The sequence below is a fragment of the Pterocles gutturalis genome, unplaced genomic scaffold, assembly GCF_000699245.1.
Source record: "Pterocles gutturalis isolate BGI_N339 unplaced genomic scaffold, ASM69924v1 scaffold22377, whole genome shotgun sequence".
NCBI lineage: Eukaryota > Metazoa > Chordata > Aves > Pterocliformes > Pteroclidae > Pterocles > Pterocles gutturalis.
The window spans coordinates 43,122-68,591 of record NW_010110874.1 but is presented as its reverse complement, the minus strand read 5'-3'; the positions used below and the strand labels follow the sequence as shown (position 1 = coordinate 68,591).

The following is a 25,470-nucleotide window of genomic DNA, read 5'->3' as shown; positions in this document are numbered from 1 at the left end:
AACTCTGCAAGACGAACTGCTCCCGTAGGTGTGATCGGGTGGCTTCGGGGCTGTAGGTATTTCTGTAGACAACTGGCGCTGTAGGCAGCTATGAAATGAGAAATGACTTCGGAAGGTACAGAAGTGACTTGGGACTCTAGGAAGTGAACAAAAAACACGATTCATCCCAAAAAAGAAATTATCTGGAAGGGATGCTTGATTTTGTTTTGTCATGTCAGTTACTATGTTGCTTAACCCTCTTTTTTAACAAGAGCACACTATATTTGTCCTATCCTAAAACCAGACTCTTCTGTAGTTCTCTGACAAATCCGTTTCTCTGTGCCCTCGGGTTAGTCTGGCATCCTGAAAAACACCAAAGGGTCTGGCTGAGCTCGCTGTCTTTCCCTGCTCTTCCTGAACGGCTGGGGATTTCGCAGCTACTTGCAATTAAGAGGGTTGGTAGTTTCCTCGGAGATGACTGTAGGACTAAACAATGGCATTTTATTCTTCTGCAGCCCTTTTTTCTCTGCAGATGAAAACTTCCAAAGGTAAATGGCTCTTTACCAGCTTCAGGAGGAAGAGCACTGGTGGCTAATGATGGTGCCACATGGTGAGCTAGTGGGAAGGCTGGGAGGAGAGCTCTGGTTTCCTGAGCCAGCCATTGCAATTGTTGCTTCCCAACCAGCAAGCACCAGGCCCCGAGATGTGACAGTGTTTGCCAGCAGAAGGCTGGCGTGGGGCTTGTCGCCAGTCTGTGGTGGCTGCGTGAGCTGCTGGTGGTAATGGGAGTTGACAGAGGAGGAGGGTTAGAGGTGGCTGCAGTCTTGATACGATGCCACAAATTCTGCCTTAATTGGTGCACGGCTTTTTGTGCTTTGAATTCTCTTTTCTTGGCGCCAGTTTAAGACGTGCTGCTGTAGAAGGAAATTTGTGAACAGGGCACAAAGCCCCAGGGTGTTTCTGATGGCAGAGGACAAGTGTCTCATCTCCAGTACGTGCAGATAATACCGCTTCGCTCTTTGGTTTACTCTGATGTGAAGTGAGAACGTGTTCTCTATGTCTGAGAAAAGATACTGCTGCTTCTTTATTATTTAAGTATGGCTATAAAATTCTTGTATTGCAGTGTTACGGTGTCATGTTGTCACCTTTCCCAGTTCAGATGGACCACCACCAGCAGCATCCCACTCGCTGCCACTGCTCCTCACGGCCAGTCCATTCTGTGAGTCTTTGAAAATGCTCTGAGAAAGGGCTTGAGTCTATTCAGCTTTAATTCTGAAAGAATCACACAGAATCACAGAATGTTAGAGATGGGAAGGGACCTCGAAAGATCACCCAGTCCAATCCCCCTGCCGGAGCAGGACACCCAGATCAGATCCCACAGGAACGCATCCAGGCGGGCTTTGAATGTCTCCAGAGAAGGAGACTCCACACCCTCTCTGGGCAGCCTGTTCCAGTGCTCTGTCACCCTCACTGTAAAGAAGTTTTTCCTCATATTCAAGTGGAACCTCCTATGTTCCAGCTTGAACCCATTGCCCCTTGTCCTGTCACTGGATGTCACAGAGAAGAGCCTGGCTCCATCCTCCTGACACTCACCCTTCACGTATTTATAAACATTGATTAGTCACCCCTCAGTCTCCTCTTTTCCAGGCTAAAGAGACCCAGCTCCCTCAGCCTTTCCTCATAAGGGAGATGCTCCATTCCCTTAATCATCTTTGTGGCTCTGCGCTGGACTCTCTCCAGCAGTTCCCTGTCCCTCTGGAACTGAGGGGCCCAGAACTGGACACAATATTCCAGATGCGGTCTCACCAGGGCAGAGTGGAGGGGGAGGAGACCCTCTCTCGCCCTACTGACCACCCCCCTTCTGATACACCCCAGGATGCCATTGGCCTTCTTGGCCACGAGGGCACAGTGCTGGCTCATGGTCATCCTGCTGTCCAGGATGAAAAAAATGTCGGATAGAATTTAGAATCTGAACATACTGAGAGATCTGTGGCTGACTTTTAACTAAAATGTCTGTGACGACTTCTAAGAAAGCCAAAGAAAACCCAGGACAGAAAAGGCTTACAGAGGCTGTTTCCATTACATTATTTTTCTTTTTTCTGCATTCTAACAATTTTTTTTTTCATTTCTTGGAATTCATCCTCCTAGCTGGCCAGTTATTTCAGCTTTTCAGGAGGGCTACCACTGTATTTCCTCTGTTGAGTGAGCTCTTCCTACCCCTGACCGCTCTGCCTGAAACGACTCAGAGCCTGCGGCGAGTTGCTGCTGAGGCTTGTGCTGCTCTTCTGTCTCGGTAGAATCTCCAGTCCTGCTCAGGTTGCTTCATAAAAATATGTCAGCACTGAATCTCGGTGAATTGAAGGCAGCTGGACAGAGTGAGGTGTCTCAGTGCCTATCTTTGAACTCGGTGGCCGATTAAAATACTGTGTTGCAAGCTGTACCTCCAAAAGGAGCTTTTGGGGGATTTGAGGTTTGGTTTTTTTTTTCCCCCATTGATATCCTTGGGGGTAACCTTCTCCCTGACTGTGTACAACACTTTTTTGTGGCCTTTAAATATTCATTCCAGTAGGTGCTCCGGGCGTGTTGGTTCCTGGTGCACGATAAGCGCATGCTGCACCGTCGCAGCCTCTGCAGAGCTCCTGCGGACATGCTGCGATGCAGTCGCCCAGCTTGTGGTTCAAGGTCAGACTTTCTGTGCACTGCTGTGTTGTTTTTTCCTAAAATGAGAACAGAGCAGAAGACTCGTCTGCCCTGACTGCGGAGATGCCCTGCAGTGCATTCACTGCGGTTCTCGATGCGGCTGGAGCTTCGTGGGCCGTGAAAGTCTTCTGACAACCCTGGAAACGTCCGGTCTACTCACTGTCAACCAGGCAGGAGCATTAGTGGTTCTGCTTCAGCTGTGTGCCCGAGACCCGACTCTGTCAAATACATCTAGGTGAGACAATTCAATATTAGACCAGAGATCTGAGTAATAATGTTTTTTTTTTCACCACTTGGGTCTGTGGTGTGCAGGTGGGAGCTCCCCAGCTTCTAGGTGAGCTGCTTCCCTCGGGTGGCTGTGGGCAGTCCCCACGTGAATGAAGGTACTTCATGGGTTAGGTTTTAGTATTGACAAGATTTATCTAGCACTGCAAGCCACCAAAAACCCCTTAGTGAGGGATTCAGACATTCCTAGAAAACCAGCTGCCTCTTTACGAGGCTGTAAATTAGAATGATTTCAAAAGAGCAGAGACGGCGTGTCATCCTCCTCATTCTCTAAGCAGAGGCTTCCTGAATAAATAGTCATAGGATTGTAGATTCTTCCAGTATTATGCAAATGGCTTCATGCTTTGATGTCCCTTGCGTCGTTAGTTTGACACTAGCTGGAATTAATGGCCATAAAAACTGTATTACGAGTGTGGCAGATAGATTTCTCTTGACTGCTTCTGCTTCCTCATGTGAGCTCGCCGCTTTTGCCGTGGGATTTTAAAAGCGGAAAGTAGGTCACGGCGATGTGTGTGAACACGGGCTGAGAAGCAGGCTATCATCTCAGCATTAAACAAACAGGACTGGAACGCCAAAGGGAAATTTTCTATTTTAAGCGCTTATTTCCATTGTCACTGTCTCATTCTGCAGAACCAGCATATGGGGAGTTGTGTGTACGTGCGCCCACAGATGGGATTGGGGAAGCAGGAGCAGCGATATCTATGTGTGTGTGTGTACATATACATCTCCGTATATATTTCTGTGTTTCAGGGGTGACAGTATATCTTGTCACTTTTGAACGGTTCCTCTGCATCTCGTGTGAAGCAGGAGGGGAAGGAGTGAGAGTGCCAAGATATGTAGGTCAAAAGAAGTGAAGCGTTCTGAGTCCGAGCAGCAGTCAAACACTGGCGGGTCTGGGGATGGGGTTACCCACACCGTGTGCCTGAACATGGAGCAGCGTTAGGTAAAAATTTTCCAGAGTTCCTGGACCCCACGCATATTTATAAGACATTCTTAGTCCTCCAAGTGGCTTCCTCGCTCACAGCTCGGGGCGGCTGGTTTTGGGGGTGGGTGTTGGCTTACGATCTAGAAACCTCTGAAATAAATGGTTTGGAGTGTTTTAACTGGGAGAAGGCTTCATGAGTGAGCTGGTGCGGTCTCTGTTGTGTGTTTGTGCTTGCGAGAGCCGAATGAAGGTAAGGATAGAAGATAAGGTGGAAGGCAAGTAAATAATGACAGGATTGGCTGGGGTTAGACAAGTAAAGGTATGACCAGCAGGGGGAAAAGGGCAGGGAGTTTGAATTCATCTCGGCAGTCTGCGATTGCATGAGTTAAATCTGTTGGGAAGATGAAGTGCTGAAAAACTAATGAAAGCAAATGACTTGTACGTGTGGGCAAGACATTTCCGGACTATTAACTAACATGGCTGTGTGAGGAGTTCTTTAAAGGGGCTGGAAAAAAGGAGGAAACTAATAAAAATGGAAACTAGGACTTAGAGCTCGAGAGATTTAAAAACTGCACAGATTAAGGTACATGAGGATTTCCAGCTGCTGAGGTACGTGGGTCGAAAAGAAGGGGCTTTCTGATTTATTAGGGTTGAAGGAAGATTATTGAACAGAGATGGAGGAGCAAATGATGCAAAAGAGGCTGCAGTGGTCAGACCCTTGTCTCCTTTAGTTCTGTTTTTTATTATTTGATTTGATCAGTTTCCAAACCATTGGCCGGTGTCTTGGATTCACGGGAACGGGGATGGAAGGTCTCAGGCAATGGAGGAGGACGAGCACCATGCCTGGGATAGCGGTGTGAAGCATCACTAATTTGCAGCCTAATTTAAATTAATGAAAAGATATCAGAACAAGTGATGAAACAACCAGCTTACAGCCAGCTGGAGGATGGCAGGGTCATGAAAAGGGCACACTGCTCTGGAAAGGGTCGTTAGGGCTGCTTTTGTTTGAGAAGGCAGCAGATGAGGTGGAGGTGAGCCTGGGTGCAGTCAGTAAGGGCATCTCTTTGGCATGACTCCAGTTTCCTGATTTGCTTGTGAAGAGTTTTGAGAAGAGATGGCTCATTTCGTGCCTTCGTCAGCTGCAGACATCGCTCTTGAAAAGTACTTCTTAGTGGATCACTTTCAAGTTGTTGGCTGGACGCTTCCCATATGGTGGTTGATGGACCTTGTTCTCGAATGTTTCTGATGGTAAATACTGACTTTTAAAAGAATGCACTTGGAGATCGTGATCATTCAATAGGGACTGGAGGTGCTCTTATTTATTTTTGTTTTCTTCTCTGGCCCTGACACATTTGAAGAAAGAATTCAGCAGAAGAGCACTTGGAGATTGTCAGGAGCAAACCTGGGGATTGTGCCATCACAACTGGGGTGGGGCTCGGTGCAGGACAGCAGCGGCCACGTCCTGGCAGCAGCGTCGTGGGCCAGGAGGTGAGGCAGTTATTCTGCTCCAGTTGCTTCTGCTGACGGCTTGGCTGGGTGGCTCTGCCCTGTGTTTGTCAAGCGGGCAAACAGAAGCCAGTCCGGGGCCATGGGCAATGCGGGATGTTTAACTGAGCCAGGAAAAGACACCTCAAATAGAAAACACTTTTCATGAAGAGAACAGAATTGGTTAATCTGTCTGGTGTGGACATGGGATAAGAAGAAATCCTACGCTGTCTTGTGGTCTGAAAGCAGTGCTTTGTGTCTGGCTGAAGCGAAATCTGCAGGTCTGTCGTGATAGTTGGGGTAAATGTGATCTGGTCTCGGAGTAGAAGGATAAACCTTAGAGAAGGTTGGAGTTCCTCAACACGAGTTACCAAATCATCATCAGATGGTACCGAGGGGATATTTTCTCTAAGACTGTTACTGGCTTTTTATACCTCAACTTAATCCACTCCCTGATCTTGGATCTCCTGGGGCAGGGGACACTGGAAGCCCTACTCCTGCTGCAGAACGGCAGCAGCTTGTGCGTTGGCGGCTTTTCTGTGTCTATGGTGTCCTGAACCCTCTGTAGCTGTTACCCTCAATCCAGCTGCAGCTCGGGGTTCCCTATAACGTGTCCTAGGAACTGACCCATCACCTTGGCTGGACTGCTGCTCTTCTTGGGACTCCTGCTGCCGAGCAGACCTCTGGTCCTCAGCTCCGCGGAGACACCACCTACCCGAGAGGTACCTTGCAGCGTGTGTCCCAGGTCCTTCCCCGATCCCATCTCCAGAGGTTTAGGGGAGACCTGTGTCCCTGTTCAAGAGACTGCTTCAATTGTCCTGGAGGAAAATGAATCCCAAACCCGACTTTCTCAAAAACCAGAGCCCTGACGCCCCTCCAGGGTGGCAGTTCATGCCTTCGTGTATCCGTGTGTGACAGGCTTGAGCATTCAGCTCAGCACTGACCTGTGATGGAATCCTCCTGCCGGTTCCTTGCTGCTGCGCCTGCTCTCTCGCAGGCTGCTGCTCTGAAGCGCTGTGCAGTTTTTTGACCCTGGATTAATCTGGAGCACAGTCACTCCTCTCAAAATGTGCACCAGCCATGTCTGGGATGTGGCTCCAGCCTCTCCCCCGGCCCCGCTGGAAGAAGCTGCAGTTGTGTGTTTGAGCTGGAGCGTTCCCTGAATCAGTGCTGAGCTGTTTAAATTTGGTAACAGCCCTTCCAGGGGAAATAGCTTTTTCCTGCTCAGAACGAGGGATGACAGTGCTCCGGGGAACAGCTCAGTGCTGTAAACTGCAGTGTCACCAGCTCACGGTGACAGTGTAAGGGACACACTCTCCCTACTCCGGGTAGCACCAAGTGTGGGGGGGCTGCTGTCTGCCGTGGAAACTCTTTGGGGCTTCTTTCCTCGTGCCGTGTCGCAGCACCGTGCTGCGATGGCGGCTTCCACGTTACTCTGGATGTCAGGAGGCTTTTGTGTGACATGAAAGCAACACAACTGGGTGGGAGATTTTTTTGGAAGGGCAGGTGATGCTCACTTTAAACAAAAGTTTTTTTCACTCGTGATCGTTTACACATCAGTCTCTCTGTCAGACCTGCCTGCTCATGAGTGTGAGATCTCTGTGCCCAGGAGCTCTGGCCAGGTTGGTACCACGGGGGATAGGATGGTACCACGGGGGCTGAGATGGTACCATGGGGGATGAGAAGCCACCACCTGGTCCCGACATCTCTTGGGCTCTCCTCCCATGCCAGCAAACTGGGGTTTGGACAGCCCTTGTACGCCCACCAAAAGGAGCCGGTGGTTCCCACACTATGAGTCTTTTGTCTCAGAATTTTGCTTATTTCAAACTCGTGAATTTTAGTCAAGGCTGCCTGGTCAAGACGTTCAGATACCTTCTGGTACGTTCTTCTCCCCAGTTATGAGGCTGGATCGCAGGTCAGGGAGCGGGGGAGTGTTTTTAGCTGACTCAGTCTTGGCTGCACTGCTTTAGGGTTTCTGTATGTAAAGATGTTCTCTTACATTGTCTGCATCTCGCGTTGGGCCCGTGGAGCAGGTTTGGGGGGTTTTGCATGCCTTTGGGTGCTGAAGTACTCATTCCCAAGGATACGCAGAAGGCTATCGGCTTTAGCAAGGAACCCCAAGTGAAACAGTAAAACTGGCTTCGTTGTATCACTTGGCTCTCCAGAATCTGTTCATAAAAAGCCCAAGAATAGCAAAAAGTAAAAATATTCAACCATTCTTCAAGTGTCTGGTTTTAAAATGCCTGGTAACGAGGGCAGTGTTCCTGGAATCCTCGTTTTCCTGCAGGAAACACAAGTGTCCTCTTCATTCACCGGAAAGATGCCTGCTCAGGGGAGCTCTTCATGGGTAAGGAGTCTCCGAGGTGGAGCAGTTGTTGATATGTGCCTGTGACAATGCTGTGGAAATAAGTCTTTAGAGAATCTTTTGTTTAAAAAAAGGACTTAAGTGCCTTCGTTAGTAAGAAACGTGGAGTCTATCGAGTGTGATTCTAGCTGGAGGAATCTAGGGAGTACCTGGTGGGAGCTGTCCTGCATCGCAGTCCGGAGTCTGTCAGCGATCTCCGAGACTCCTCCACCACCACCTGAGATGTGATCAGCAATTCCTCACTCCTGAGCGTCACATTCCCAGCGGGAAGCAGGAGCAGGAGAACAAACATCGCTCCTAGAGCAGTTAGAGCCGAGGGCGGGAGGTGTGCTTTCTGGGCATCTCTCTGCTTCTTGCTTTAAATTTATCCTGAAGCAATCGATGCTGAAGGGACTTTTCTTTATGGAAGAATAAGGGAGGAAAAAAGCTATACAGTCAACTGTAACAGTTATTTTTTTTTTAACTTGCAGATATATATATTTTTTTAAAGGCAAAATGTGAACCTTGTGTTGAACTTTGAAGTTACTGACTTGGCGTCTTTTAAGTTAGGAGATACGGGTTCTGACAGTTGTCTGCTCTGAGCTTTTTTAGCATCCCAGATTATATAACAGCATGGAATTTCAGAAGGAAAGCAATAAAATGCTTCTTGAATTGTCAGCACCATCTGAAGTGCCCTGCGGTTTCCAGAGGACCTGTAATTCATTCCCTGATCTTCTTTGTTCCCGTCCAACTCAATGGTGGATTTTAATTTGCTTCGCACTGCAGCAAATTAAAGTATTTAGAGTAATCTCAGCTAGACTTGGTTTCAGCACTGGCTCCTGGTGGTTAAGCCTTTATCTTCTGCAAGGACAGAAATCTTTTCCTCCAAAAGCAGCGTCTGAAGTGCCTGCGAAGGCTCAGGAGGCTGGAAGGGACCTCTGACATCTCGATCCAACCCCCTGCTCAAAGCTGCTCAGGCTCTGTCCAGCTGGGTTTCGAGTTCTCTTCGAGGATGGAGCCTCCACAACCTCTCTGAGCAACCTGTCCAGTGTTCAACTTCCCTCAGATTTTTATTTAAAAAAGCAAGTTTCAATGCAGTTGCCTGTATTTCAGTTTTACAAGAGGACAGCCAGTGGGCAGAAGGTAACCAGTTTGACGGCTCTGCTCTGGATAAATTCTTCTCCATCGAGGCTGCCAGCTTTGTGCTTTATGTATTTGTTAAATGCAAAAAATTTAATCTTGAGCTCTTACCCTCTTGGATAAAAATATATGACCTTGCTGTGGTAGGCTTGTTTAGGTACTTTCCATGTTGTTTGTCCAGGTTTATCCCTTAGATATTAGCGAAGCTTGTCCGTGTTACTCATTTACAGTGATTTTAAGGCCCTTAACTCTGACCTAGACAATATACTATTCTAGAAAATAATGAAACTGGTAAGACAATATTGAGAAGATACTCCTGCAAGGTACTCCCCATTGACTCTGAAGCCAGCCCGCAGAGAAGGAGTGCTGAGCATCTTTGAGGAGGTACTGTACAACCTCTGAGGTGAGGCTTGTGTGTCCCTTACCCTAAGGAACGCATCAACGTCCCCAGCGAGGGGCGGAGGAGAACCCGGAATGTCTGGGCTGCACGTAGGCATTCATACCTGATGTTCCCCGCGTCGTCCTCTAAACCACGATGCGCTGTTGGCTAGTGTGTGAACTGTGTGTGAGCCAGAGCCTGGCACAGGAACCGAGTGCTACCTAAACAGCTCAGAATCTCATACAATAGAAAAAATATGAACGTTACTGAATCCCTGCCTTCTAACAACGCTTCTTAAAGTTCCTTTTGAAGGTGGTAGTGTACCACACCCCGCACAGGCTGTGTGGGCTTCCATGTCCTTTGGGATCGGTAAGGATTTATTGCAGGGCATGGCTCATTGTGCCGACTGGTGAAACTGTTGGTCTTTGGTGATTCAGCACGGCAAGCTTGGCATGCATGTAAGGTGCTGAACCAGTGCAGCGGTCTGGGCAAGCGATCTTTGAGATCAGCCATAGGAATCAAGCTCTTCAGCTTCTCTTTTTCTGTTTGCTCAGCTTGGTGCTGGCAGGGGTGTCTCATGGCTGCAAACTCGGTAATTTTGAATCACAGGATGGTTTGGGTGGGAAGGGACCTCAAAGCCCACCCAGTGCCACCCCCTGCCGTGGGCAGGGACACCTCCCACTAGCCCAGGTTGCCCAAAGCCTCATCCAGCCTGGCCTTGAAACCCCTCCAGGGATGGGGCATCCACAGCTTCTCTGGGCACCCTGGGCCACTGCCTCACCCCCGCACAGGGAAATATTTCTTCCCAATATCTCATCTCCATCTCCCCTCTGTCAGCTCAAACCCATTCCCCCTCGTCCTGTCCCTGCACCCCCTGACCCAGAGCCCCCCCATCTCTCCTGCAGCCCCCTTTCAGCACTGGAAGGTGCTGGAAGGTCTCCCCGGAGCCTTCTCTTCTCCAGGCTGCACACCCCCAACTCTCTCAGCCTGTCCTCGCACGGGAGCTGCTCCAGCCTCAGACCATCTCCGTGGCCCCTGGAAGGTACTTAGCCTCTGGCTCCAGATCGGGGCAGTGACCTATCAAGATTAGCATCTTCTGCAGCACAAAAGCTTTATCACGGTAATCCTCTCCTGAGAGTGCTCTGCCTGGAAGTTCCCCTGTGTTGATGCCCTGCAGTATAGTGTGTACAGATTTTTTTTTTTCTCCTGGCGGTCTGAGCCCAGCAGGCTGCCTGGGTTGGGAGTGGCCGTGCTGTAGGTGCCAGAAGTGCTGTTTGGGATGGATTAGCTTCTGAATTGGCTTGTGTGACCGTGCTGATCTTTGCAGAGCAGAGGATCAAACAAACAAAGCAACTCTGTCAGCAGCTCCACTGGATGATTTGCTTTTGCACTCTTTCTCTGGAACCCACCGTGGGATCGGTCCAGGGAAGGTGATACTTGCATGGGATCCATATTTTTACTTTCAGAAGCAAGTTTGCTTTGTAAGTACCTTGTGTTAATGCCATTTATTTTCTTTAAGCAAGACTCTGTAAGTTGTAATCCTCCATTGGTTTGTATTACCAGCAGTTGTAACCAGATTTTCAAAAACCAGCAAGCTTTAACATTTTAGAAAATGGCTTTACAGGTTTGTAGGATGTCTCATTTACGTTTTGTGTTGGGTACGTTACCTGCTGCTTGCACACGTTAATAGATGCTTCCAGGACTGATCCTCATAGCAGCTTGGCTGGTTGTTTTTGTTTGCTTTTCTCTCTTTTATGTGTTGATCACCCGCGCAGGCTGTGGGTTTTAGCAGGGTCTGCAGGACTGGGTTTGGAACTGAAAAATCCTTTCTGCAGTCTTTGGGACCTTGTTTGAGTTCACCTTTCTGTGTCCCACCAGGATTGCTTCAATAAGGAGGAACTCAATATTGGGATGGGGAAGGCAAATAAGCTGCAAGTGTCCACTTTGCAGCAAGTTGTGTTGAAAAGCACTTTGGGAATAGCAAGGGAGCTTTTGCTAACGCTTACTTTGGTGACAACAGAACAGCAATCCTTGTTCTCTGCTTGCACCGGGCGCTGCGTGGGGCTCAGAAGCCTCGTGCCTGCTCCTGCCCTGGCTGCTGGCCCCTCGCCCGCCTCCAGCAGCAAGCCCGGTCCCTTCCGACGGCTGTTTGCCTGCTGGCAGGCAAGGGTGGGTTTGGTTTGGGTTTTTTAATGAGCATCTGTTAGGAAAATGTTGTATGAAAAGTACGCGCGTCTTTGGTTTCTATTTCTCATGTTTTATCAGAGAAAATTCACAACTGCTTTTGAATTGTCTTTCAGCTGGATTTTGGGGCTTTTGCTAGAACTATGGGTTTGCAAATGCCAGTAGAGTTTTGCCCAGCTGCCACAGAAGTTTGATTTCATCTGATGTCTCGTGTAAATGTTTCCCTCTAGACTTCTTTTTGCCTGCTGCCTTACTGTCCTGCTCCTTCCTTTTCCAGCAAGGTGTGTGGCTGAGGGAGGTTCCTCTTCTCTTTATTTAAAGGCATGAATGCAACCTGTCTACTTAAACAAAAACAAAACCAAAAAAAATCTGAAGTAAAACCTTCACTTGCCTGTTGTGACCCTAATTTTATGTTCTTGTGAGTTCTCTCAATAATATCAATACGCCAGCATATATTTGTGGTCTAGGACTAGCAGATGGAGTGAAATTATTTAGAGTTCATTCAGTGTATGCTCTGCAGCTGGTCAGACTTAGCACGAGGCCAATCCAAAAATCAGTTGAAGTCATCTTTGAGAAAATTCATGTCAAAGTTTCTTAACTGCTCCCAGGCCTCTTCCCCACACTGACAAGGACATTTACAGGCTCCCGGGGTTTTTTTGCTTTAAATGGAGTTTTATAGACAAATGAATGACAGGTTCCTGTCCGGAAGAATTTACAACAGAATATAATTAAATCCCTCGCTATTCTGCACCGCAAAGAGTCCTAAATAATAACGTCTCTTGACACATGTAGTGACACTTCGCCTTCAAAGTAGCTTGCAGTTCTCAGCGACCATTGTCTGTCGTAATCAAATATTTCCTGCCTAAATTGTCAGCCTGTAAGCCGCCCGCAGACCCGTGACCAGGCAGCATTGCCCCTGCCGATTGCTGAGCACGAGGGGTTTGTGCCTTCACGCGTCCCCTTCCCTCCTGCTTCTAGCGCACGGTCGTACCTCCTGCTTCGCAGGGAGGGAGCAGAGCTGTCGGAAAGCCTGGCCTGGGCGCCTTCGGTATCCTCTGCGCTGAAGCCAGCCGTGTCAAATGGAGCCGTTTAGCAGAGTCGCAGCTGAGAGCCACTGGCAGAAAAGCAGCAGCCGCCTGCCAAATCAGCACCGCTTGAGGGTGCTCAGAGCATCTGCGGGGCTGCAGCGCGAGAGAGAGGTGGGAATAACTCTGCTGATGGTCAGAAATGGGATTTTTTCACAAGTGGCTCTTCAGCGCTTTCTCTGGGTGGTGCTTACACAGAAGCGAAGGAGTAGATGTTGTGTTCATTAGAGTTGTACTTTGAATTCCCGTTCTCTGGCCCTCAGGGTGCATATAAGGGTAAAAAATAAATTATTTTTATCTAGTTAGTTCGATCAGAATCTGAATAGGAACTCTTCTACAGCCGTGAGCTCCTGTTAGAGCTTAACGTCGTTTCCTGCAGTTAGTGCCCGTCTCGCTGCAGTGTGTCAGTGCCCACCCGGCGGCTGGTTCTCTGCAGTTTGAATTTCACTGGGCACAACAGCATGTGTCCAGCGGGTTACTCATTGGGTTGGTTCTTGTGGGACACCTGCGTTCAAACGTTGGTGCCACCATCACCGCCTCCCTCTGGGTTCGGGTAGAGAAACCCTTGCCTGGTCCCCTGGCCGTCCGCCGCGCCGCAGCTCGTGTGTCGGCTCAACGGGAGTTAAATTTTGTAATCCTTCGCTGGGGGTGGTCTGTGAAGTCCCTGCTACAGTGTATTGCAGCTAACCGCTCAGAGCAGGCGTGTGCAGACCCATACGCCTCTGCCCTCGCACAGGTTCTGCCCCGGGGTGCTGTATGGGCTGGGCTCCGCAGCTGGACGATGAGAAGCAGTGTGTAGGTGCTGAGCTGAGATGTTGGCGTGTTTCTACCTTCAGTGAATCACCTCCTGTTCTTGGAAGAACAAAACTTCTGATGCCATTGCTGTAAGCACTGATTGATTGATACTGGCGTCATTTCATTCTTTTGTGATGTGAAACAAATAAAAAACCCCCAAAAGCCTCTTTCGTCTTCCTCAATCGCTTTTTAATGAGAATTATTGCCACCTCTCTGTGAATTTTGTTCCACATTGCTGCGAGTTCTCTGCTTGCGGCTGGCTGGTACCTGGGTCTCCGGGAAGGCGCAGCAGTTGTTGCTTTTATATACCAGAGCTGTGTTTTTAATTCTTCCTTCCCTTCTGTTGCTTCTGTGTGTTAACATCGGGTTTGCTTCGATAAACTGCGGCTTTGCGCGGAATTAAAGGTCATCTACAGGGATACCTTCTGAGGCACACCCTTCCCGAGCTGCAGTCCTGCAAGCAGCATCGTTAGCCAAAGTGAAGGTAAAAATATTAAAATCATGAAGAAATGTATTGGCGAGAGAGTGTAGCATGCTGCGTTAGGGGCTGGGAGAGGCAGTTTGTGTAAATTTCTTGTGTTTCTTTCCAGAGGAACTGGGAATCAGTTTGAAATCTAGTGTTGTCGGTGTAAGAATTGACCAACTCCGGTCTCCTTAAAATGAAAATCCATCTGAAAAGTTGTGAGATGGGGTATTTGTTTCGAGCCCTTCCCCATATTTGAAAACTTGAGGACGTATGTTTTTGTTTCCTTTGTACAACTACAGGATCTGGAAACGTCTCTGAAAGCTGAAGCGAGGGCTTTTACAGTCCCAGCTGAGACTGCGAGGGAGCTGCGGCACAGCAGCCGGTATCCACACAGCTGGAGTGCAGGATGGTTCTGTCTGTTAATTTTAAGCATAAATCAAACTTTGCAAGCGTTAGCTCATTTATAGCTGGCTTTCATGTGCTGCACTTGGTGATACACCTCTTATTTACAATGAGAATTTAATTGGACTTGGTGCTCTTTCCCATCCTGGCCGTTAGCACTAGCCGCCCCTTTTCTTTCTCTGTTGAAGTCATTTAAAGTTGAAGCACTAAAAATAGTGATCAGATGGGGACAGAGGTGCATGTGAGGTTCCCTTCGTATCCAAAGCTTCTCCCCGATGTGCAGGGGTGGACCACCCTCCCCGAGAGCTCTGCAGCACTCTCGGGGGCCTTTGGATCCCAGCCTGCCAGGACAGAGGTGACATCCTCCTGTCCCTGGAGATACCGGTGCAGCTGGGGCTGTCGTCAGTGTTTCGTACGTCGTGTGTCGTGGTGTGTTTTCAATATTCCTCGTGCCAGACCTCACTTCAGTGGTTTTATCTCCTGTAGTCTGACTTCTTTGCTTCCATGCGTTTTCCTGTGGGATGTTTACAGGCTGTGAAAGGTGCCTGCCAGGGCTTCGGGAACACAATCCTTTGCTCTCTACCGTCTCAGATTGCTGAAGGCTGTTCGTCTCAGTGTGGATGTTTTTAACACGGGCCAGCAAAGCAAGATGAACATTGTCCTTGGCCAGATATAAACCATCGGGCTTCGGTGTGTTGGTGTGTTCGGAGAACTGTCTGTATTGCAAACTGGGGGAAGATGAGGCTTAAGTGTGAAATATACAGATATACTAGTGGAGGCCTTTGAGGTATTCAGGGAAAAGTTACTTAATTGACTTGGAGTTTGTCTTTCTAGTAAAACAGAGAGCAGACCACCCCCGTGGGTACCGTGTGTCTGGGGATGTACTGACGTGTTTGTAAATGTGCGCAGATTCGGTGAGTACAAGTCGATGCCTGGGCAGGAGAGGAAGGGCTTTGATTTCCCCTCCTCCCCGCTGTGACCGGGCGAGCAGGTTGTTTTTCACTGCTGACAGGCTGGAAAGCGTTGCTCAGCCTCACAACTTCAGGGTCTCAGGGTTGTTCCAGCTCTTACCTTAATGAAAAATCCTCCTGAAGATGAGTGTGAGAAGCTAGCGTGACTGTCCAACACAGTCCAGTCTTCATCTTACATGTGCATCGAGATGCAGAAATTCCCATTATTCTTTCTTATATTTGAAGAGTTGGATCAAAGCAGCAAAAAAATGAGTATTCCTGGTCTCTGGTTTGGTTAATGGTTGATGTTGTCATGATGTCATATCATGCAGTAATTTATTTTAAGTATTTTAGCTTGATATTTCACTTTTGACTGTGTTATTTTCTTCTCTAATTTCAGTATTCCCAGGAGAAATCATGGATGAAAAGCTGTCTTATAAAGACTTTCTTGATCGCAATGACACCTGGACAATGGATGACAGAGACCTGTGCTTTGAGTCCCAGCCCGTGTTCAAGCCCATGGAGATGGCTGGTATGACTGTGCGACTCTCCGAATGGCAGCATCAGAAATTCCTGCCTGTGCGGGGGTGAGGCAGTGGCCCAGGGTGCCCAGAGAAGCTGTGGATGCCCCATCCCTGGAGGGGTTCAAGGCCAGGCTGGATGAGGCTTTGGGCAACCTGGGCTGGTGGGAGGTGTCCCTGCCCATGGCAGGGGGTGGCACTGGGTGGGCTTTGAGGTCCCTTCCCACCCAAACCATCCTGGGATTCTGTGATTTTATCAGTTGTGTAACACGATCGAGTCCTAGCCTCTATCCCTACAGGTGGTTTTATTCTCTTGCCTTGTGCCCACACTTCTGTTCTTTAGGATCATAGAATCATAGGGTGTATGTGCTGCTCTGTTTTCCTAAAATCCATAACATCTTGTCCCCAGAGTTAACTGAGCCCATCAAGCCCCCAGCTCCCCTTGCACATCGTCCAGCTGTTTATAAATGGAGTTGCTGGTCCGGTGTGTTGGAGTGCACAGGGTTTGGGTGAGCAGATTTCCCCCGATGCGGCTCACATGTTGACAGCAGCTTTTGGTTGACTCCCACGATTCAATCGCTCTCGAGTACTGCGGCTTTCAGTGCAAACCTCGCCAAAATTGTTGGCAGCGGAAAGCCGGTCTTCCCCGGCTCTCGGAAACGCCAGTTCCAGCTGTCAGGTAGCTGCGTCTGCAATGCAGGGCGGTCTGCTCCGAGGCAGCCTGGGGAGCTGCTGGCTCTCCGGAAAATTATATGAACCTTGTATAACTTGCACCTGCAAAAAGATACCCTTTCACCCCATTTTCTCTCGTTTTTAAGAAGGCTTATGGGAAATGACTTGCTAGCTCTGGAGGGGATGAGAAGTGTGCGTGCTGCCCAGATTTCTACAGGCAGTAAACCTGGGAAAGGCACAGGCTGAAACAGGATGGAGCCTGGTTTTTAATGGTTTTGAACACTGGAGACGTGCTTGCTCAATTCTTTTCCTGCTATCTGAATCTCATGTTTACTAAGAGATTGTGTGAAGAAATCATCTGTTTTTACAAGGGTAAGAAGTGATCCCTGGGACAAGTGGAACGAAAGAGCCTCGAGTTTCTAAAACACAGTTGTTGGGTTTTTCACCCCCACTGCCTGGTTAGATGGAGGAATGGGACGTTGATGCAGTTATGCCCGATAGCCAGATGAAAAACTTGTTGATCAGGAGCAATTTGCCTACCTAGCCCACCACCCACTGTTCTTTTGGCCTGAATAATGTGAATCTCTGGGTTATCTGTTGTACAAACCCCCATTTCCTTCGGTTTCATGTGCTTCGGGTATCGTGTGCACCTGTATGTGTGTAAGGACTTACACATACCTCAGTCCGAAAGCGTGTCTCCATCCTGCTCTCCCTGGTACTGCGTAAACAAGAGATTCTGCTGAGGGATTAGGCAGTTCCCGAAACTGAGCAGAGGGATCAGAGAGGATAGACGAGCTTTAACGACTTGTCAGCGGAAGGAGAAAAACGTGACCAGCAGAGCCATAAAGGTCTGCAGGTTTATTAAGTATTTTTCCGCACACCCTTTGGAAAACAGCAGGATGATTTCCCTCCCAAGGAGAGAATTCTCTGGTCAGTCGTGTAGCAGGTCTCCCAGCTGGCATTGATGTAATTTCTCATTCCTTGGTGAGAAACATGGGAAATAAGAGCTCGGTTCAGCTGTGGAATATTCTGCCACCCCTGAGCAGCTGGAAGGGCACGTTTGGGTCTGCTCTGGACCCTGCTGTTGTGTGTTGCAGACACCGCGTGAGGATCTGGCCGTGGTACCCAGCCCTGTGAAGGCAGCACCTGTGAGCACAGGCTTACATAAATATTTTACACGCTACCTAGAATAAAATGACTTGTTTTAAAAATGTTACTGTAGAGTGAATAAAAACCAAACATTGCCTATTTGCTCGCAAGCTTGGAAAGTGCTGCAAGGCCCTCACAGGTGTGCCGTGATTTATTCCTGCAACTACAGTAAATGTCTGAACACGAAGAGTTGCTGTTTCAGTGCTCTACAGTAGTGTGTTCTTATTAGTCCGCGATCATGGGCAAATGGGAGCTGGGTCTGTTTGAATGGCAAAGGATACGAGTGCCTGTGCGAGTCAGGTGAAAAGAAATTCCCAACCTTCCCTCCAGCTGTCTTGAACAATATTTTTGGGCTCTTATAATTCATCTAGCTTCATAATATCCTAACCAAGCTGCCAGTTTTGAGCAAGGAGAGAATTATTTTCGGGACTGATTTAATGCAAGAAGCAGCCGTATCCCATCGCTGCGGTTCGTCCTTCCCCGCCTGCCTTGCCCTTTTCAGCTGTGTTTTCCTGGGAGCATCATCTTGGCGTCAGCGGAGCGGCCTCACGTACCCATCACCAACACCCGAGGAGAGCACAGGCCCACGTCGCGTCTGTGGAGGATCTCCGGGGATGGGAAACAAAAGCTCAGTCCTAACTCCCACTCTTCCCACTTCTCTTTCTCCCCCTGGAGCAGAGGCAGGGTTTAATCTGCGTCACTCGTTTCTGCCACGTCATGAACTGCTGGACAGAGAGGGAAGAGCATCAGCATCGCTCTTAGTTTTTAAATTGGTTTCGGTCATGATGCTTTTTTTAGAAAATTGGGAAAAAGGCAGTTGTTTAGCCTCGGTAATACTGTTCTAAACGGTTTGAAGTTTTCTACAATTTGCTCTGAAGCCAGACCTTGTCGTGGCATCTCAAACAGTGTGATAGATTTGTACAAGAATTCACGCAGCTCACCTGAGCTTGACGTCTCGGAGCACCGCGGGCGTGTGGAGGGTTGAAGTTTGGCTGTCATCCCTGTAGACAGCATGCCCGACATGGAAATGAGTACCAGCCTTCAGCTGGATCCCTTTAATTGTGCTTAACCAGAAGAGATCTGTGCAGTGGCTGAAGCCTGGTGTGCGGCAGCCGTTTCGGGAGCAGGGTGATCTTCAGCTCCTGGGTAACAGGACGTGCGAGATAGTCGTGAGAAGTGTCCCTCCTCTGCAACGTGGAAACCTCTTGTTGCTGGGCTGTGCCTGTCCGAGAGGAATGCAACCTGGGTCTGGCAGGAGCCAGGGAGATGTGTTGGGATCATAAAGCACAGCCGGTTGGTAAAGGATGGGGTGATTTGTTTGAGAGGGGAATGCTGTGTTTCCTTCCCCTCGCAGTGTCTCACCCGTGACTGTATTGCAGTACAGTGACTAATTCATGGCCGGGCTGTCTTTTCTTCATCTTATTCCGTTGGTGAGGTCATCTATCTGCTCTCTGACTCGTGGCGTTTCAGTTCAACAATCCCGTTTATAAAACCCAGCACGGTGGTTTGCTCTGGCCCGTCTGGTTGGAATGACCGTGCTGATTACTAGAGGGGAAAGGAGATGTGTGCACGCAAAAAATAAAACTTGTGAAAAAATAATTTTCTTCTCCTCAGCTGCTATAGTACCATCTTTTGCAGATGGCATTGATATACCCATTTAAAACCGTGGCCAAAAAGCAGAACAAAGCTAGCGCACGTTAGAGCAGCCAAAGCCGGCACCAAAGGTGGACTCGGAGACCCTGCCGGGCGCAGCAGCGCGTCCGCTCTGGAGCTAAGGGTGAAGGCTGCTCAGTGCCCGGGACACCGGGAAATGGGCTGTTATCCTCGGTCATGTCACCCGGTTGAAATCCTGGCCCACCAGGCAGCTGGTACCGGTGTTCCTGGGGAGGATGGCCTGACAGGGGCTGTCCTTGGGCTGCTGTCGGGTCTGGAGCTCAGCTCAGCTCCTGGCCCGGGCTGGGTGTATGTGTCCATGGGGTCAGAAACAGATGCTCCCTCTTTGAGAGGAGGAGGCAGGTTCTCCGTGTAACAGTCCTCATCGACATTTTAGTCGGTTTTCCCTAGGTAGCAGTCTGAGCAACCAGGTTTTACTGTTGGGCATAAATTCCAGGTAGGAAGGTGTTTGCCCCAGTAAATAATCCTGAAAGGAGCTGTCCCTTGGTAGTCCAGTGGAGCTGTCAGGTGCATCTTCATCTTGGTTTCTAAATAATCTCACTCTGCATCACATCTTCGCCCGGTGTGGTGACGCTGGCTTTGTCCTTGTCTCCTGCCAGACCCCTTCAGCATGCACAGAGGGGACAATCTGCCCGATTTATCCTTTCCTGCTTACATGAAGAATGTGCCGCTGTTCATGGACCACGTTGATGCTTCCAGGGACATCCATGGTGAGTTCCTCCTCAGCGTTTGTCCCTGCAGGTCAGGGTTTGGTGCTCTCGCTGGTGACTTTCATGTACTGAAAGCTATTAAGCTGCTAAATCTGTAGAATCTGTTCACATGGTTTTTAAAAATTTTGTCTGTGTGCGTAGAGCCGTTCCAGTAGCTGCTTCCAGGAAGGTTTTTTGAAGTCTCTTTGGGCAGAAGGAGACAGGACATCTAGACGAGTAGGGTTGAAGCAGGAGTTACCAGCGGCTCTTGTCTTCATGGCTGGAAACTAAATACCTGTGAACTTTTCCACAAAGTCCTCAGAGTTTGGACTGTTGGAGTTTAAATGGTTATTAACAGGAATTGGTGGGAGCTGAAGCAGAAAGCAAAAGGGAAATAGTTTGCCTGCGTTCACTGTCTTATACCTGGTTACAGAAATTCTGTGTGCATACATAATCTACCGTGCAGTTCGTAAAAGTGAGCTGATGGAGGGAGTTGCTCACAAATCTTTAACTAAACCGCCTGTGAGCAGAACAGAATAGCTGGTTTTCCAAGTGTGGTGTAGGGTTTAAATTTTGGAGGGAGTCATTAGGGCAGGCACGGTGATTAACAAATGGTCTTTTTTGTTTCATTAGCACCACACGGATCTATGATGGTACATGAACAACCTTTCCTGGGGCCCCTGTATTCTCCTGCAGAGGTTCTAGACCCATCAGCCTTCGTTGGCCTGGATTCAGCTGCAGAATTTCTGCAAGACAAAGCAGGTAAGAAACAGATGCTTGTCCTGCTAGCTGGGTTTGAAGGAGTGCAGCTGGAAGATTTTTGTATATTCGTCCTAAAGAATCTTGATAGGGGAGTTGACAAGTAAAATGAGTCAAGATTAGAAAGTATCCTATTGGCAATGCCAGTTCTTGGTTCAGTGTGAGTGTTCCGAGGGTGTTAGGGGATCACAGACCGGCTGAGGTTGGCAGGGACCTCTGGAGGTCATCCTGTCCACACCCCTGCTCGAGCAGGGCCCCCTAGAGCCAGTCGTCCAGAAGAATTGAGCAAAGAACCTGCTCAGGTCCTGGAGTCAGTGCTGGAGCAGCTCCCGTGTGAGGACAGGCTGAGAGAGTTGGGGGTGTGCAGCCTGGAGAAGAGAAGGCTCCGGGGAGACCTTCCAGCACCTTCCAGTGCTGAAAGGGGGCTACAGGAGAGATGGGGGGGCTCTGGATCAGGGGGTGCAGGGACAGCATGAGAGGTGACGGGTTGAAGCTGCAAGAGGGGAGATGGAGATGAGATCTTGGGAAGAAATATTTCCCTGTGCGGGGGGTGAGGCAGTGGCCAGGGTGCCCAGAGAAGCTGTGGATGCCCCATCCCTGGAGGGGTTCAAGGCCAGGCTGGATGAGGCTTTGGGCAACCTGGGCTAGTGGGAGGTGTCCCTGCCCATGGCAGGGGGTGGCACTGGGTGGGCTCTAAGGTCCCTTCCCACCCAAACCTTTGTGTGGTTCTATGATTCTATAACTCTTCTCTGATGCAAGCTTTCACTGCCAGTAATCACAGAAGAACCTGATATTCTGGTACCATTCTTAAAGGGAGCTGAAAAGTTACCTGGGAATGAACTCGCAAAACAGCAGGGTCAGTACCTTCAACTGAAAAAATAAAGCAGTGTTAGTGGCAGGACTAAATGTGTTTCTTTTCCATAATGCCTGAAGAACATTGGATGGGAGTCCAGCATGATGTGACAGGACCAGATGCCTCATTCTTTGGTGAGCCACCAGGTAAAAACAGTTGTGACTTGATGTGCAGGAACTGTCTATAGAGAGTCTCTGAAAAGCAGAAGCAGAGCTCCTCTCCTTGTCTGCATTTCCAGGAAACACAGGGCTGTAGTGGAGTGAAGCGGGACCTGACCAAGAAAACCACTGGTTCTGGTTCTGAAATGGATTTAGAATAGAAATGGGTGTTTTAGAGAGACGTTTCTTAATGTGGACTTTCTGGTTTAGTGCTGTAAGGTGTGGGCATTTTATAGACTGTTTACTTCTAATTTAGGGTAACAAATTCAATATACGCAGTTCCAAGCCTGACTGTCAGTTGATTCTAGTGATGTGCCCTTTTGGGGGCGTATCGTGTACCAGGGCTTTAACCCACTGAAACCAGGCCCTTTTGGGGGTTTTGGGGAGTTAACTTAGCAGATGTAGATTTGTGCAAAAAAACATGTTCAGCAGCGAGTTCAATGGATTCCAGGCTGTGTCTCCATTCTGTGAGTCTCCGTTACAGTGACGGTACTGTAAATTCCAGTTGGGATCTGTGTTCAAGTATTGCTTGTCACTAAAATAATCAATAGGATGAATCAAATTTACCCTTGAGAAGAAATTCTAAAACTGGAACTTTACTGCTGTTGAGGTTTGTAGTCTTTGCACAGACACAGAGTCAAACCTGCTGGTGGTAAGCCTGAGCACTTGTGTTTTCTGCTTCTAAGGGCCAAAACCCATAATTTTGGCTCGTGCATAATCAACAGAATTTTAAACTAAACTCTAGTTGCAAGCCTGTGTATTCTGTTCAATCATCTGGAGATTGTGGTCACAGTTAAATCTTTGAAGCTCCCTTGGGAGATAGTTCCGTTGCAGCTGCGTGTGTATTAACATATTTGATCCGTGATGGGATCTTTATTGCCAGTTTGGGTGCACAAGCTGAGAGAGTGCTTTCACGCTGCTCCTAGGCAGAAGGTGCTTCTGTAGCTGGTGGCTCTACCAAGGGCTCAGGGTGGAACTGGGATGCTTTGGAACTGAATGTTCCTCAGCTTCGTCACAGCAGTTGCTTCTCTCCAGACACAAGTGGTTTCCGAGGTAGTGCACAAACTGATGTGCTGAAAATTGACAATAAAAGCTGATTCTGTCCAGCCCAGCTCGGATGCTGGAGTGGAGGAGCTTACTCATCAGGGCTGCTGCCGCACAGAGCAGGCAGCACCTTGAGGGTGATTCACATCCTGGCAGCTCCAGAAGACAAAGCTGTTGGCTGAGATCTCTCTGAGTGCTTAATCAAACTGTTTTCTGTGCCCAGTGCCCCCCACCGCCACTGGAGCAGTAAAGCCGAGTTTCCCGGAAAGCCCTGCAGCAGTGGTTCCTGGTTTTGTTCCTGCGGCGGGAGCAGCATCCCCAGGAGAGGCTGAAGCTACTGATGGACCAGAAGATGCGCCTTCAGGTACAGTTGCCCCAGCGTGAAGGTCGGTGCTGGGCTTAGACCCTTCAGGAGCAAGCTGTGAAGGTGGAAGGCCGTGGGATTGCCTCTTGTGAAGGAAACGCAGCACGGTGCTAACAGATTCCGTGGTGGCTAAGGGCTTGCGATGGCCTGAGCTGTGTTGGTGAGGAACGAAGTCCACTCGACTTCTCAACTCTTGTGTCACAGTCCAGTAACTGATTGAATGATGCTTCACTTTCACAAAATTTTAGCTCCAGAAAAACGTTCAGGTGTGCCAAGAACATGGTTATGCCATGAGTCTCCTGCGATATATCAATCCATTAAACACTCTCCATTGGAAGGGCTCGCTTTAAAACCGTTTTTAAGGTACTTCTAGACAGCATCAGACTTGTGGTAGACTTTGCACCAGTCTGTGTCTAGTTCCTTTACGCTTTATTCCTGTGTTCACCGTATATTCCATGATTCATCAGGGAGCATCCGTATTCCGTTTAACATCTATTTCTTTGCTATCTTATTCTTCTGCGAAATCACAATCTTTACATTTTATTTTGGAAAGGATCATGATACCACTTAAAACCTAAAACGAACAAAGCCAGATAAGGGCTAGTGCATAATGGATCTTTTTGGTTTTGTTCACTGGAACATTGGTTTTATATAAATGGATCCTGAAGTGCTATTTTGAAAGGGACTTTTTCAATTTTTCTCATTTCTTCCCTTTTTCAATTTATTAAATATGTAATTGAGGGGTGAATATATTTTCCACTGTTTGGGGGTGGGGACACACGACATTTTTAGATGTAACTCAGACAATGAGGTTTTTTAACATCTACTCAGCAGTATGACGGAGATGTTCAGGTCACTGTTCTGCGTTACACGGAGTATGGTGGTGCTTGGGGCTGTTGAAATTAATAGCTGCAGAGGAGAAATCTGGTGCTCCTGGCTTTTGATAATTTGTAAAAACTTGCCTCTAGACAGCTGAAATGTTAAACTAAAACTGACTGGAAAAAACCCCTCTAAGGGGATCTTACGGAAACGCTGACTTGAGTGCAGAGGTTTGATTGTACTGCGAACTGACGTGTTATTTTGAAGCTAACAGCTCAGTGTTTAGTGGATATTACATAAAAAATGAACGAGGCCAAGTTGGCCATGAAAGAATAAAGGGCAGCGGTGGCTCACTGTATGGCAGTGTCTTTTGTGCCAAGAGTGCCAACGCTTCTGCTCAGGCTGCAGCACCGTGCCACCCGTGAACAGGATAAACAGTATTCCAAAGGAAGGGCGTGTGGCTCTGGAACGTTTCAGGACTTTTTCCACTGTTGGAGTACACAGCTGAGCTCCTAAAGGTGACACCAAAAGTTTATGTGTCCTGCTAAAAGGGGAAAAACCCTCACTGTGATTCCTGTGTGTGTTCTGTTGGAATATAGTGTTGCTGGATGGGATTTCTGTGTTGCTCACAGTGGATCTAACGGCTCTGGTCTCTTGCCAGCTCTGGCACATCAGGTAGTTGTTAAACAAAGACAATGCCTCTCCTGGCTGATGCGTGTTAGGAGCAGACGGATGCCTAACGCTGTAGTCAAGGATACAAAACAAGGCACATGAAGCTGTAGTAGGAAAAACACTTGGGCGCGTTGAGGAACATCATAACGGCTGGTACATCTTGGGTGCACTGATGTAGGGAGGGGAGTTAGTGCTGCTGGAAAGCAAGAAGAGGACGGGGAGCAACAGCCCGGTCTTCTCTAGTCATAAACCCACGCTGTCAGAGTTACCGTCTGTATTTTTGTGTTGATTTCTGTGATCTATGTTTCTGTCGCAGACGCAGCGTGTGTTCCTGCCTCGGATGGCCTGTCTGCTTCTGCAGAACAAGCTGAGTCCGTTCTTGCAGGAGACACCCAACCTCCTCAAGCTCTGGATGCTGGATTTGTACCTTCGGCAGAAGCCAGCCCTCTTCAGGAGACGGATGTTGGGTTTGCTCCTGCACCAGAAGCCAAGCCTCCTAATTCCATCAATGCTGCGGCCGCCCTGATGGCAGATACTGGCTTCAGCCCAGCAGCAGATGCTACATCCCATTATGCCATGGATTTGGAGTTTGCCCCAGCAGAAGATGCAGGGTTTGCCCCAGCAGAAGATGCAGGGTTTGCCCCAGCAGAAGATGTGGAATCTCATCACGCCGTGGATTTGGCGTTTCCCCCAGCAGCTGATGGGGAATCTCATCACGCCGTGGATTTGGCGTTTGCCCCAGCAGCAGATACAGAATCTCACCATGCAGTGAATTTTGCATTTGCCCCAGCAGCAGATACAGAATCTCATCAAGCTATGGATTCTGAGTTTGCCCCGGCAGCAGAAGTCAACCATCATCCTGCTCTGGATTCCGGGTTTGCTCCAGCAGCAGAAGCGCAGCATTTTCCTGCCGTGGATGCTGGGTTTGCCTCTGCAGAAGCTGAGTCTGTCTTTGCAGCGGGCACCGAGGATGCTCC

General features: G+C 48.7%; 1 protein-coding gene across 1 annotated transcript in view; it reads left to right on the top strand.

The window, feature by feature from the left end:
* Positions 1–25,470, top strand: part of LOC104461839 (microtubule-associated protein 4-like) — a gene marked incomplete at its 3' end in the record, with an annotated part of 89,246 nt that overhangs the window by 22,991 nt on the left and 40,785 nt on the right. The window contains 8 exon segments of the mRNA XM_010073568.1: positions 15,520–15,651; positions 19,735–19,845; positions 20,458–20,586; positions 21,508–21,582; positions 22,862–23,002; positions 24,810–25,104; positions 25,225–25,467; positions 25,469–25,470. The exon segment at positions 25,469–25,470 is cut by the window's right edge and continues 66 nt beyond it. Of these exon segments, the coding sequence (XP_010071870.1) occupies positions 15,520–15,651; positions 19,735–19,845; positions 20,458–20,586; positions 21,508–21,582; positions 22,862–23,002; positions 24,810–25,104; positions 25,225–25,467; positions 25,469–25,470 (1,128 nt within the window).